At 40.0% G+C, this 12,437-nt stretch overlaps 1 protein-coding gene across 1 annotated transcript in view; it reads right to left on the bottom strand.

Moving 5' to 3' along the window:
* RUVBL1 (RuvB like AAA ATPase 1) overlaps window positions 1-12,437 on the bottom strand; it is a 42,434-nt gene that overhangs the window by 17,826 nt on the left and 12,171 nt on the right. Inside the window, exon 4 of the mRNA XM_054587488.1 lies at window positions 2,068-2,219. Within this exon, the coding sequence (XP_054443463.1) occupies window positions 2,068-2,219 (152 nt within the window). The remainder of the gene's footprint in view (window positions 1-2,067; window positions 2,220-12,437) is intronic.

Genomic DNA, 12,437 nt, shown 5'->3' with positions numbered 1-12,437 from the left:
CAACTCTGTAAATAGATCTAAATTCCTTGAGTTGTACACTTGAAATGGGAGAACTTTATTAAAATTATATCTCAATTAAGTTATTGCAAAATGCTAACCATAGAAACAAAGCTCTGCCTCTCTGGCTTGGGGGGACCCAATGGCCTTCTGGGACACTGCCATGGACATGAGGGACAGTGGCTGATAAGCCTCTGACACAGCATGGAATAAGCGAGGGGATTGATGCTGATTGCAAGTATGGTTTTCTCCTTCGCACTTAAATACCCACCACGTATTTAAGCTCCATCCAATTACTATATTTTGCCATGTATAATGCACACTCATGTTTTTGTGCCCATTAAACACAGCATTATTATTATACCCATGTATAATGTGCATCCTTATTTTTCCCTCAAAAATTTGGGGGGGAAAAGTGCACATTATACATGGGACAATACAGAGTATCTTGTATGTATGCTCGAAGTACCTAGAAGTACTCATTTTAGAAGAAATAATTCACCTCTCACTGTACAAAGCAGCCTTATGGATAGCTAAAATCTAAACTGCACACCTTATTTTAGCTATCCTATATTGGGAAGTATACACTTTTTTTTTGCTTCTAGTATTTTTATATCGGTTAATTTCCCATAGGAATTGACTAAAGACGTAATTACTGGAAAGATGGCAGATCCTACTAAGAAATCTAAATAATAAAGAATGGGAGAGAAGAGGGGCAGGTTTAAAAGAGAGATTTGCAGAGGTATGCTCCTAGGAGAGAAAACCTTTTAGGAAAAAGAAAAATGGCCCTTTGAAGAACAGACATTTTTATGATTTCCATTAAGCACTGACAAAAAAACCACCTCACAGAATCAGAGAACCAAATCACAGAGGGGAGCAAAGATGGAGAAATTATACTGCAAATTGTGATCAATCTACCACAGTTTACAGATGGGAAAACGGAGGCCCAGAGAGCTCAACTGACTTCAAAAGGTCACACAAGTTGGAGGGTGCTCTACCACTTAACTAGTTATATGATCCTAAGATAACTGCTTAACCTCTTTATGAGCCCCTAGCTCCTTTATCTGTGGGAAATTACACACACAGTTATAAATGATAATAAATATTGGTCGAAGCACTTAGCTTAGGACCTGGCACATATAATAAGTTAGAGCTATGATAATGTTATATTATTATTAATAATACAGCAAAACCTACAATCTAGATTGCTCCATTTCTCTAACTGAAGGCTCTGAATAGCATCAAAAGTTACCACTTCTTAGGTAACTACAACAGGTACCACATCCAAAGCTTCAACTTTTACCCTTAAAAGAGCTCTGTGAAATACACAATTTTTATTCCCAACTAATAGATAAAGTCATTTCCCAAAGGCCACATTACTATCAGTAGCCGAGCCAGGATTCCCTTTCAAGCTCTTTCTAACTCCAAAATCCATGCTCTTTTCCCCGCAAGTGCCCCTATTACCGGCATCCTCGACGTTTATAGGACAGGGGTCTGAGGAGGGTGTTCTAGGGCTTTCCACAGTGCCAGCACTATGGCTTCTCTGCAAAGCCCTGGCCTAAGCGGAACCAACTACTGAAGTTACTCCAGGTAGTCTGTGATACATATAAGGAGTTGCAGTCAGGATTCTTTACCTGGTCCCTCATAAGTCAATCTGTCATTCATTCTACAATTCTTATGATTACTTAATGCCATTGCTTTCTGGGAGCATGAGCATTATAAATGAAAAAATTGATGGCCAGGTTGAGAGAGAGGACCAGGGCCTCTGAAAAATGGTCATAACATGGGATTCAGGATGGCAGAAGGTATACTTGACTAAGCACACAGCTCACATTTTAACGTATACAATTTCCTAGAAGTAAATACATAGCTATTTTTTTTTTTAGCCCTCCTGTGTACTGGCCCTATACTTGTTACTGCTTTATACACACATCCTCAAATGGCCCTGTGACAATCATAACCTATAATACATACACAAAGAAACTAGGACACTGGCTATACCACTTACCCAAGGCCACACAGTATTAAGAGATTCTGAGGCAAGAGAAAAGAGTCTACAAACATACTCACTTTCAACTGTTTGGTTCCTTTGGCTGTTTTGAGTCCTATGATTACATGGCTTATGGTTTTACCATACCCCCCCATAGGGTTCTCTGTCTCACATGGAGTTAGCTCTGTGACTTCGCCTTCATAAACCTCCTTGGTTTCCTTTATCCGCAGCCCTGGAAGAGATGGCAGATGAGCCCTGATCAGAAACAGAATTTTCTTTCTTTCTTCCTTTTTTTTTCTTTTTTTAAAATTCTTACCCGAGGATATGTTTATTTTTCAAAGAAGGGAGAGAGAGGGGCTGGTTAAGAAAGAGAAAGAGAGAGCAACATCCATGTGAAAGAGAAACATCAATCAGTTGCCTCCCATATGCGCCCCAACTGGGGATTGAACCCACAACCTAGGTATGTGTCCTGACCAGGAATCGAACCCACAAACTTCTGGTGTATGCGACAACACTCCACCAACTGAGCCACCCAGGAGAATTTTCTTACTCCTTAACAGCCTTTTTTTTTGCCACAAAACTTCCATGTCACAAGACCTGACAAATCAACCTTACTGATATACATTCAAGAGCATCATCCTGGGTAGAAAAACACTACAAATACAAATACAACTGAAGGAGCTATTCAGAATGCAGAAAAACAATTTTATTTAAGCTTTTCAAAGGGGCTTTCTAGATTCCAATCTAGAACTAGACAGACAAGCAGTAATTCTCAAAATTGTTTTAGATAGCTGCTGTATGCCCAAGGGGGTGAAAATGTAGCTTTAGCTTTTGATCTGGCCTCTGAACCCAAATCATCCTACCCTACAAGGGCAGCAATTACATGTACCTCACTACACTCCTAACATTATCAGACCTGAGTAAAGTAATTATATTAATCAGAGCTCCATGCCAACAGTAGATGATACATGACCCTGCCAGGTGTTCTGGGCCTATAGTGACCCTTACTGCACACCACAAGAAATACCCAGTTTCATTCACTCTTTTCCGGTTGTTCTATTAAGTTTTCCAAGACCCCAACAATTAATTCCCAAAGCAACTCCCCACAGTAAAGCTTTCATAGTTTTTAGAATATTGTAAGCGAAGGCCAATGTCTCTCCTCATTTTAAATATCATCCACATTAGTTGTTCAATAAATGTTGGTTGTCAAACAAAGAATTGTTGCCAAATTAATTTTTAGAACATGATCTCGGTTCCTTTTTATACAACATTTTTGCTTCCTGAAGCAACCTTTCCTCCTTTCTGGCCCTGACAACTCCTTCTTGCAGACTCTCAGTTCAAGACTCATCCCCTTTAGAAGAAAGCTTACCCAACATACCCTTCTTCCTCGTCCTCTGGGTCAATCCACAGTCACCTGCACTCCCATTGAGCACCTACACACATGGGACCACAGGGGCTTGTAGACCTGACTGCACCTCTTAACAGCTGTTAAACTGTCAACACTCCAGCTTAGTGTTCAGTCTCAACACAGTGGCTTAGCATACTGCAGGCACAGAAGAATGGATGAAGAAAAGAAGTCACTTAAGGCTGAGGGGATGTCCTCAGGCAGACAATCCAATAGCCAAGAAATATGCCTGAACATTCTTCAAAACATTCTATGTAAAGCCCAAGATCTCTAAGAAGGTTGCCATGTGAAATGACAGCACAAATCACCACAACACCCCAAATCTCAGCACCAAACCCAGGTCTAGCCTGTATCAAACTTTCTTTTCCTCCAAGGTCAGTAGGGGCATGTCTCTGCCCCCTGGTCCTGGGGGACAGGGAATAACTAGAGGAAGCATAGGAGCTCTAAAGTTCTAACAAGGTCTGTTTCTTGATCTGGGCGCTGGTTACAAGAGTGTGTTGACTTTACAAAAACTCACTGAGGTACATACTTACGATTTATGTTCATGTGTGTGTGCGCGCGCGCGAGTGTGTGTATGTGTAAGGCCTTAATAACATTTACACTAAAATGAAGGAAACTGGATTTTTCTAACAAAGCAATGATAATCATTAGTAAATGGTTTTCTTAAAATGGGAAAACAAATACACATCACTGAACACAGCTTCTCTGGAAACACATAAAACAGACATACACATACATACACAAATTCTCTCTTTCCAATTTCCAAAGTATAGGTTAAAGGATACAAATGACTTTCTCTGAAACCACAGCCATGGCCCAGGTAAGTTAACAGTTAAATCCCTTTTCAGTTGATTCTAAAAAGAACAAGAAAGCCATTCTAAGTTGTTGTACCTGCCATCAACTTAAAGGCAAGGAGGGAAACATCCTTGGGCAATACTAGTTGAAGGTGTGTACAGAAGGGGTCCTTAAGTTGAGGTGAAAGCTGGCAGACCACACCAGTAGGAATAAACTATAAACCTATGACCACAGGGCCTTTCAACCTACATAGCAGCTCTCCCACTCAATCTATGCCTTGCATGTTACTACCTCATTTGATCCTGCACTGGAATGATGGACAATAAGAGGTACCAACAGATCTCATTTCAGTCCTGTGAAATAGCCACCATAAGTACTTTTTCTCTCCATTTTATGGATAGGATGTCAGCTCCAAGAGGTGAAGCAAAGAAAATTGCCTTCCTTCATGGCAGACCCCAGAATGGAGTCCAAGTTTTCAGGCTCTGGGACCAGTTTCTTCCCACCACATATACCACAGGATCACAGCTTACTGAGAGCCTTTTCCACAATACTTGCTTTGTCTTTTCCCCTCTTCCAGTTAGCATGTGCCACTGACCTCATCCTTCCCTTTCTGCTAGCCCTTGGATCTAATTCTAGTCTCCATCTAATTTATATTTTGCCCAAAGGAAAAAAATAGAAATGTAAGGAAAATCCATAGATGAAAAAGGAACTGGGTTGGCCAAAAAGTTCATTTAGTTTTTCCATACTATGGCTCTAGTACTGCTTAGTCGTCTTTAACATCATTCGAAACAGTTTTTTTAGATTGTATTGTGACAGCTGTCGTATCAGTGTGCATTTAAAATTAACTTATTAAAATTGGTGAATTTTTGTGCAGCCATTTTAATACTGAAGATAGAAGACAACACACAACATTTTCGGCATATTATGTTTTATTATTTCAAGAAAGGTAAAAACATAACTGAAACACAAAAACGATTTGTGCAGAAGGTGCTGTGGCTGATCAAACGTGTCAAAAGTGGTTTGCAGTTTCTTGGTACTACTGAAATTTTTTGCCAAATAACTCTTTGCTGTGGGGCTGTCTCATGCATTGAAAGATGTTTAGCAGCACCTCTGGCCTCTACCCACTAGAAGCCAACAGCGGGAGACAGCCGACATAATCAAAATATCCAAATCGATAAAGTTATTGGTGAAAATGAAAAATGTGTCTTTTTTTAAAAAAGATTTTATTTATTTATTTTTAGAGGAGGAAAAGGAGGGAGAAAGAGAGAAAGAGAAACATCAACGTGTGGTTGCATCTTGGGTACGCCCCACTGGAGACCTGGCCCACAACCGAGGCATGTGCCCTACACTGGGAATCGAACTGGCAACCCTTTTGTTTTCAGGCCGGTGCTCAATCCACTGAGCCACACAAGCTAGGATTGTCTTTTATGTTACAGAAAAAACTAAATGGACTTTTTGACTAACCCAGTATTAAGAGATATATCAACCAATCTATTGTGGAGACCCTGATTTGTATCCTAATTCAAACAATAATACTATTAAAAAACACGATACAACACTTAAGAGACAACTAGAAATTTGAACACTAACTAGATATTTGACGGTATTACGGAATTTACTGTTCATTTTGTCTTGGTATGATAATGGCATTATGGTTCTTTTAAGACCTTTTTAGAGATACATACTGAAATATTTATGATTTAAAAAAGGTCTGCAATTAACTTCAAAGTAATCTGGGAGGGAATAATGGGGGCCATAAATGAATCAAGATTAACTATGAGTTTAAGTCTGGTAATGGGACATTAGGGGAAGGTCATCATACCACTTGACTACTGTTTGCACATTTGAAAATTTCCAAATTTTTTTAAAAAAGGAAAAAGTAAAAACAACGAAATACTACTCTACACCCTCCAGAATCACTGAAATCACAGACAGATAATACCAAGAGTTGGGAGGAGGCAGAGCAGGAAGGTTACCCTGCTGGTGGAAGTGTAAACTCGTATAAATATTTTAAGAACACGGTATTATTTCTTAAGGTTGAATGCAGGAATATACTATGATTCTGCAATTCAACTCTGAGGTAATATATCCACTAGGCATGGGTACATCTGTGCACCAAGGGACACAGCCAGTAACAGTCATACTTCTTAAGCATTGTTCTTAATTGCCAAACACTGAGAAAACTCCACTGTCTGTCAACAGTGGAAGAAACAACTGAACTGTGGTTTACTCATACAACAGAATATCACAGAGCAATGAAAAAGAATTATGACCACATGCAACAATATGAATGAATCTCACAAATTAACTTTGTGGGAAAGAAGCCAAACCCCACAGAATATATATTGCAAAACTGCATTTATTTGAGGTTCAAAACCAGGTAGAGCTACCTTATAAAGTGAGAATCAAGACAGTCATTAATTTGGCAAAGGATGGGAGGACGGAGAGTGGGTGGACACAAAAGGTATTTTAGGGTATTGGCAATATGTTTTCTTCACTGGGTGTTGGTTTCATGTGTTTTCAATTTATGACGATCTACTGGGAGACATATTTGTGATCCATGTACTTTTCTGTATGTATGCACAAAATTACCAAGTCACCTTAAAAAGAAACATTTAAATAAATACTAGTGGGACCTGGTAAAGAAGAATACTGATGGCTTAAGTTTAGCAAACACTGCCCTATTCCTTAGCTAAAGTCTACAGTCATGGTTCTTACCTTTTCATCCCCCCTCACCCAAAGACATGCTCACTGATGTCAGAGAGAGGGGAAGAGAGGGAGGGAGAGAAACATCAACATGTGAGAGAGAAACATCAATCGGTTATCTCTCCCATGCACCCAACTGGGGACGAACCTGCACTCTAGGCATGTGCCCTGACTGGGAATCAAGCCTGTGACCTTTCAGTTTACAGGACGACGCTCCAACCAACTGAGGCACACCTGCCATAGCCCTTTGTAAAACAAAGAAATGTACACATGAGAATGTGCTTTTTGAGGGAGGGCTTTTTTTTTTTTTTTTTTTTTTTAAGAGAGAGAGGGGAAGAGAGAGAAACATTGATGTGAGAGAAACATCCATAGATTGACTGCCTCCCCATCCACACTGCAACCAGGGTTCAAACTGCAACCCAGGCTGGGAAAATGAACCTGCAACCTTCCAGTGTATGAGACAATGCTCCAATCGAGCTACCAGGTCAGAGCCATGATCCTTACCTTTTAGAATCACCTGATGCTTCTACAATTCCTCATGTCCTGGACACTAACCTATGAATCTCAGGGACTGGGACCCTGCCATCATTATTAGTTTAAAGCTTCCCAGAAGATCACAATGTATAGCCACAGCTGAGAACCACTCATCTAAAGAAAATGAACTCTGTTCTACTCACAATGTGGAGACATAAACTACTGATAGCAGGAAGCCCTGAGATGGTTTGGGTATCCTCACCACCATGCCACCTTTGTTCTGATAATGGAAATACTCCAACGGCAATAAGAAACACTACCAATGGCGTCAATCACTTTCCACTTTTAAATGTGGTCATTATCTTATCATTGGGTTGGTTGACTTCTTTCCCCAGAAACCCAATTTGGGTAAAGACTCTCTCAGATATTAAAGTTAAGGAAAAGTTTTATTCTACCTTCATGTAATCTGATAACCTACAAATGGAAGTTCTGGAATAGCCCCAAAACAGGTTGCATTTCATTTTTGCCCTACCGAATTCTTAGTTTCTGAAAACCAAGACAAAAATTTTCTAAACATGAATGTATCAGAAGATAGTGACAAACTTAAAAATTCTGTACTTTTTAAACGAACTTTGATTTTTAGATCAAAACTTTTTCCTTCAAATGGAATGCTCCCCTGTATTTACTGTTAGACAGCTGTGACATGAATTCCTCAACTGGGGAAAAAAAGGCATACCTATCTCTCACTAGTCCCATATTTGTTTAGAAGTTGCTCTGTGCTGACAAGCAAGTAGAGGATGTGGCTGACACACAATGAAACAGGCTGTTAGCCAGCAAAGGGGCTGAGCTGGCGCCATCTCTGGCAGAGACAATGCAAATGACACAGGTTTCATCTGCTGGCTCAGGTTTCTAAATCCTTGACAGGGACCTTCATCACATCAAGGAAACAGCACAGACTCTTTTTCTGACTCCTTGCTTTTCATTTCTGGCCGGCTTACCGTTTTCTCCCCACCCTTTCTGCCAACTTCATAGGAATTCAAAGGCAGAGAAAGATGGGCAGGGTTCCTTTTAAAAGAATGTCAATGACCTGCCTTTTTATTCAGTAGCAGGATTGAGAAATTTCCCTTCCCATGGCTACCATCAAAAGAACTGCACCACTCCCTTCTAGCAAGCAAGCAAGCAAATAAATTAATAAATAAATAATCACAAAACTGATGCCTAGAAAATTTATCTCTATTTTTCAAACATTAAAGCATTTAACTCACCTTTAAGCAACCTTCACACATGCACTCATGTAAAGGTCAGTTTTGTCAAATTTTATCAATGTCAGAAAATTTTTTTTTTAGATAAATAAAAATTCACTTTTAAAAATACTTTGAAGATAATGAAGAACTTCCCCAATCTGGTGAAGGAACTAGACATGCAAGTCCAGTCCCAAAGAAGTTGGATCCAAGGAGAAACACACCAAGATGCATCATAAGTAAATTACCCAAGAATAAAGATAATGAGAGAACTCTGCCCTAGCTGGTACGGCTCAGTGGATTGAATGTTGGCCTGCAAACCAAAGGGTTGCTGGTTCGATTCCCAGTCAGAGCACATGACTGGGTTGCAGGCCAGGTTCCCAGCAGGGGGTCCATGAGAGGCAACCACACACTGATGTTTCTCTCCCTCTCCTTCTCCTTCCCTTCCCCTCTCTCTAAAAATAAATAAATAAAATCTCTAAAGAAAAAAGATGAGGAGAGAATCTTAAAAGCAGCAAGATAAAAGGAAAGCGTTACCTACAAAGGGGCTCCAATAAGACTATCAGCTGATTTCTCAAAAGAAACCTTGCAGGCAAGAAAGGGCTGGAAAGAAGTATTCGAAGTAATGAAAGGCAAGGACCTATATCCAAGGTTACTCTATGCAACAAAGCTATCATTTGGAATGGAAGAGCAGAGAAAGTGCTTTCTGGACAAGGTAAAGTTAAAGGAGTTCATCATCACCAAGTTCTTACGAAAAAGAAGAGCAAAACTATAAACTGTGAAATGAAAACAAACTCACAACTGAGCCTAAAAAACAAAAACAAACAATGCAAAAAACTAGAAAAGGAACAGAATCACAGAAATGGAGATCACATGGAGCGTTACCATGGGGAGGGGGAGAATAGGGTAAAAGGTACAGGGAATAAGAAGCATAATTGGTAGGCCTAAAATAGACAGGGGGAGGTAAAGAACAGTATAGGAAATCGAGAAGCCAAAGAACTTAAATGTACAGCCCATAGACATGAACTTAAGAGGCGAGGAATGCTGCAGGAAAACTGGGGTGCAGGACAGAGGGGGAAAAAGGGGAGAAAAAAGTGGGACAACTATAATAGCATAATCAATAAAATATACTTAAAAAAGATTTTAATTTTGTATTTATTCATCTTAGAGAGAGACAGACAGAAAGAGAAACATCAATTTGTTGTCCACCCATCCATGCATTCACTGGTTGATTCCTATATGTGCCCTGACTAGGGAGCGAACCTGCAACCCTGGGGTATCGGGATGACACTCCAAGAAAGTAAGCTACCTGGCCAGGGCAAAAATGCATTTCAGAAGTACACATATTTGAACCAGTTGTAACATCTTACTGATTATCTCACTAATGAGTTATATTAAATCTATGGCACATGTTTTTTGAATCCTCTAAAAGTTCTCCAAAGATTTGAAATCCTGAAGAGGATCCGGTGAGCTGTTTCCACTGTTTTGCCAGATAAGGATCTAAAGTCCAAGGAAAGTGCTTCATGTAATAACACAGGCTGAACCTTACAAATGCAAATGTTGCTAAAAAAAGCAAGACACAACACCTAGAGTAGGTTCAATTTACATAAAGTTTAAAAGGGCAAAATTCAATCACACTGACTAGGGATACACACAAGGGTAAACAGGGTTATGATGACCACAGAAGCCACTGCCATACAACTCACACGCTCTGCATGTACACACAGGAGATGTGAGGAGCTGTGACCATGGAGGACAGGAGTGACATCTGTGGTGCTGGCTGCGCTCTGTACCATGAGATGAATGCTGACTGCATAAGCATTTACTTTGTAATTAATTGTTAAATTTTAGGTATGTTTTACATACTTTTCTATGTCTGTTATATTTCAGTTTAAAATAGGCACCAAAAAATCCAGTATTTCATGGTAAAAAATCATTTCCAGTAAGAAATATTTTGCAGTTTAAAAAAGTCATTATTCCAAGTAACAAAAACTGCCTATGGGCATAGTTCACAGTGTCTCTGGTCTAAAGCCAAAGTCCCAAACCCCAGTGCTTACCGGGATTTGGCAAGGAATATTAAGAAGCAGAGCCAGCCTCAGAGACTGGGGCAAGCTGGAGTACAAGCCTGCTCTGAACAGGACAGCACCCACTTAGCTTAGACCAACAGTGGCAATCGGTCTGGACAGAAATGAAAGCTTCCTTTCAAGGAAGACAGAAAGACTGGCTTTTATATGACATCTCCCAATCTCTAAATACTGGCAACTACATAATTCAAATTTTATTTTTAAAAACACTGTGTAAACCAAACAAAATATGTCCATTGCCAGACAAAGCCCAAGGGCCATCTTACTTTAGCTAAAGGCTTCTGTTTTCTCTTTGCTTTAAAATCCACGCCCTCTTCTCATTCAGAAAAATTTCATTGAGCATCTGTTATGTGCCAGTAACAGGGGCAACAAAGATAAACATTGCCCACTATATCTATAGTAGACTTTTAATGAATATCTAGTCTACTTCTTCCCATACCTTCCCATCTTCTAAAATGACAAAACCTAGGAGAGGAGGCTGGCACCCTTGCCTCCTCTCTTTCTTTCAGCCCCACATCTAATCCTTCAGAAAATTCTGTCAGCTCTGTCACCCAAATATATCCAGAATCCAAGCACTTATCAACTCTACCACCACCACCCTGGTTGAAACTATCACTGTCTCTTGATCAGACACTCATAATCTCCCTAACTTGTACCCTCACCCTCCTTACTGTCCATTCTCCATACCCCAGCCAGAGAAATTCTTATAAAACCAAAACTATTCTCCAATTACTTCTCTTCACTCAGGGAAAAAGCCAAAGCCCTAACCATGGTCTAAGGCCCTAAACTAGACTTTAGCTATCCTAAAGCAAGGATCCTGTGTTAAGACAAATCTATTATTTCTTAAACTTTCTTAATTTCCTTCAAGTTTTTCAGTAAACGTCACTCTTCAGAATATTTATCTTTGACAATCAAAGGGACTGGAAAATGGTACAGGCACTGACAAGAATTCAAAATCCTTGACTCAGCAACTATATTCTAGAGATAGACTCCCACATGCGCAGAGACACAAATACTTCTTAACAGCTTAAAAGGAGCAAGTTATTTCTATAAGTAGATGTGAGGGAAACTGAGACCAGCAGAAATGGAGCCAGACGCCTGTCCCACAAGTCCTCACTTGCAAGAGGGAAACATTCGGGAGAGACGCCATTGTCTCCTCACAGCAGATCTTCAAAGCATGGGCTCTAAAATCAGACAATTTAGGTTAAAACTAGACCTCTACTACTTACTAGCTGGGTCACCATAGGCAAATTATTGAACTTTCTGAGTCTGTTTTATAAGATGCTAAATGAGGCTGAGAGCTTCCCCTTGGCGGAGGGAAAGGCTATAATCAATGCAGGGGCCTGGCACCTGATAAACACTCACTATGGTAGCTCCAAGGCCTATGAGGCTGGCACCACTAGCCTCAAAGCTCTGCCGGTGACCAAACAGAATCCTTATTCTCTGACAGGTCACAGTTCTTCTGGCTCAACATTCAGAACCATGGGCACTCTGGCAGCATGACACACAGTGCTTTTGGCTTAAATCCAAAACATTTTCAATGGACAGTCATCTCTAGAAGCAAAAAAAAAAAAAAAAAAAAAAAGGCTGCCAGGAAAATCTGACTTGCTTTTTAAAAATCTCTTTATAGACACATCTAATTTGTCAGGTTAAGAACACCAGCCCCATAGCTGGGGCTCACATTTGATTGTTAAAACACATCAATTAGTAAAGCTGGGTTTTTGTTTTGTTTGCAAAGATAACAC

This window comes from Pteronotus mesoamericanus, unplaced genomic scaffold, assembly GCF_021234165.1.
Source record: "Pteronotus mesoamericanus isolate MK-2021 breed Mesoamerican mustached bat unplaced genomic scaffold, CSHL_Meso_final scaffold_118, whole genome shotgun sequence".
Lineage (NCBI taxonomy): Eukaryota > Metazoa > Chordata > Mammalia > Chiroptera > Mormoopidae > Pteronotus > Pteronotus mesoamericanus.
Note: the sequence above shows the minus strand (reverse complement) of the source record. Positions and strands in the feature narration are given on the sequence as shown.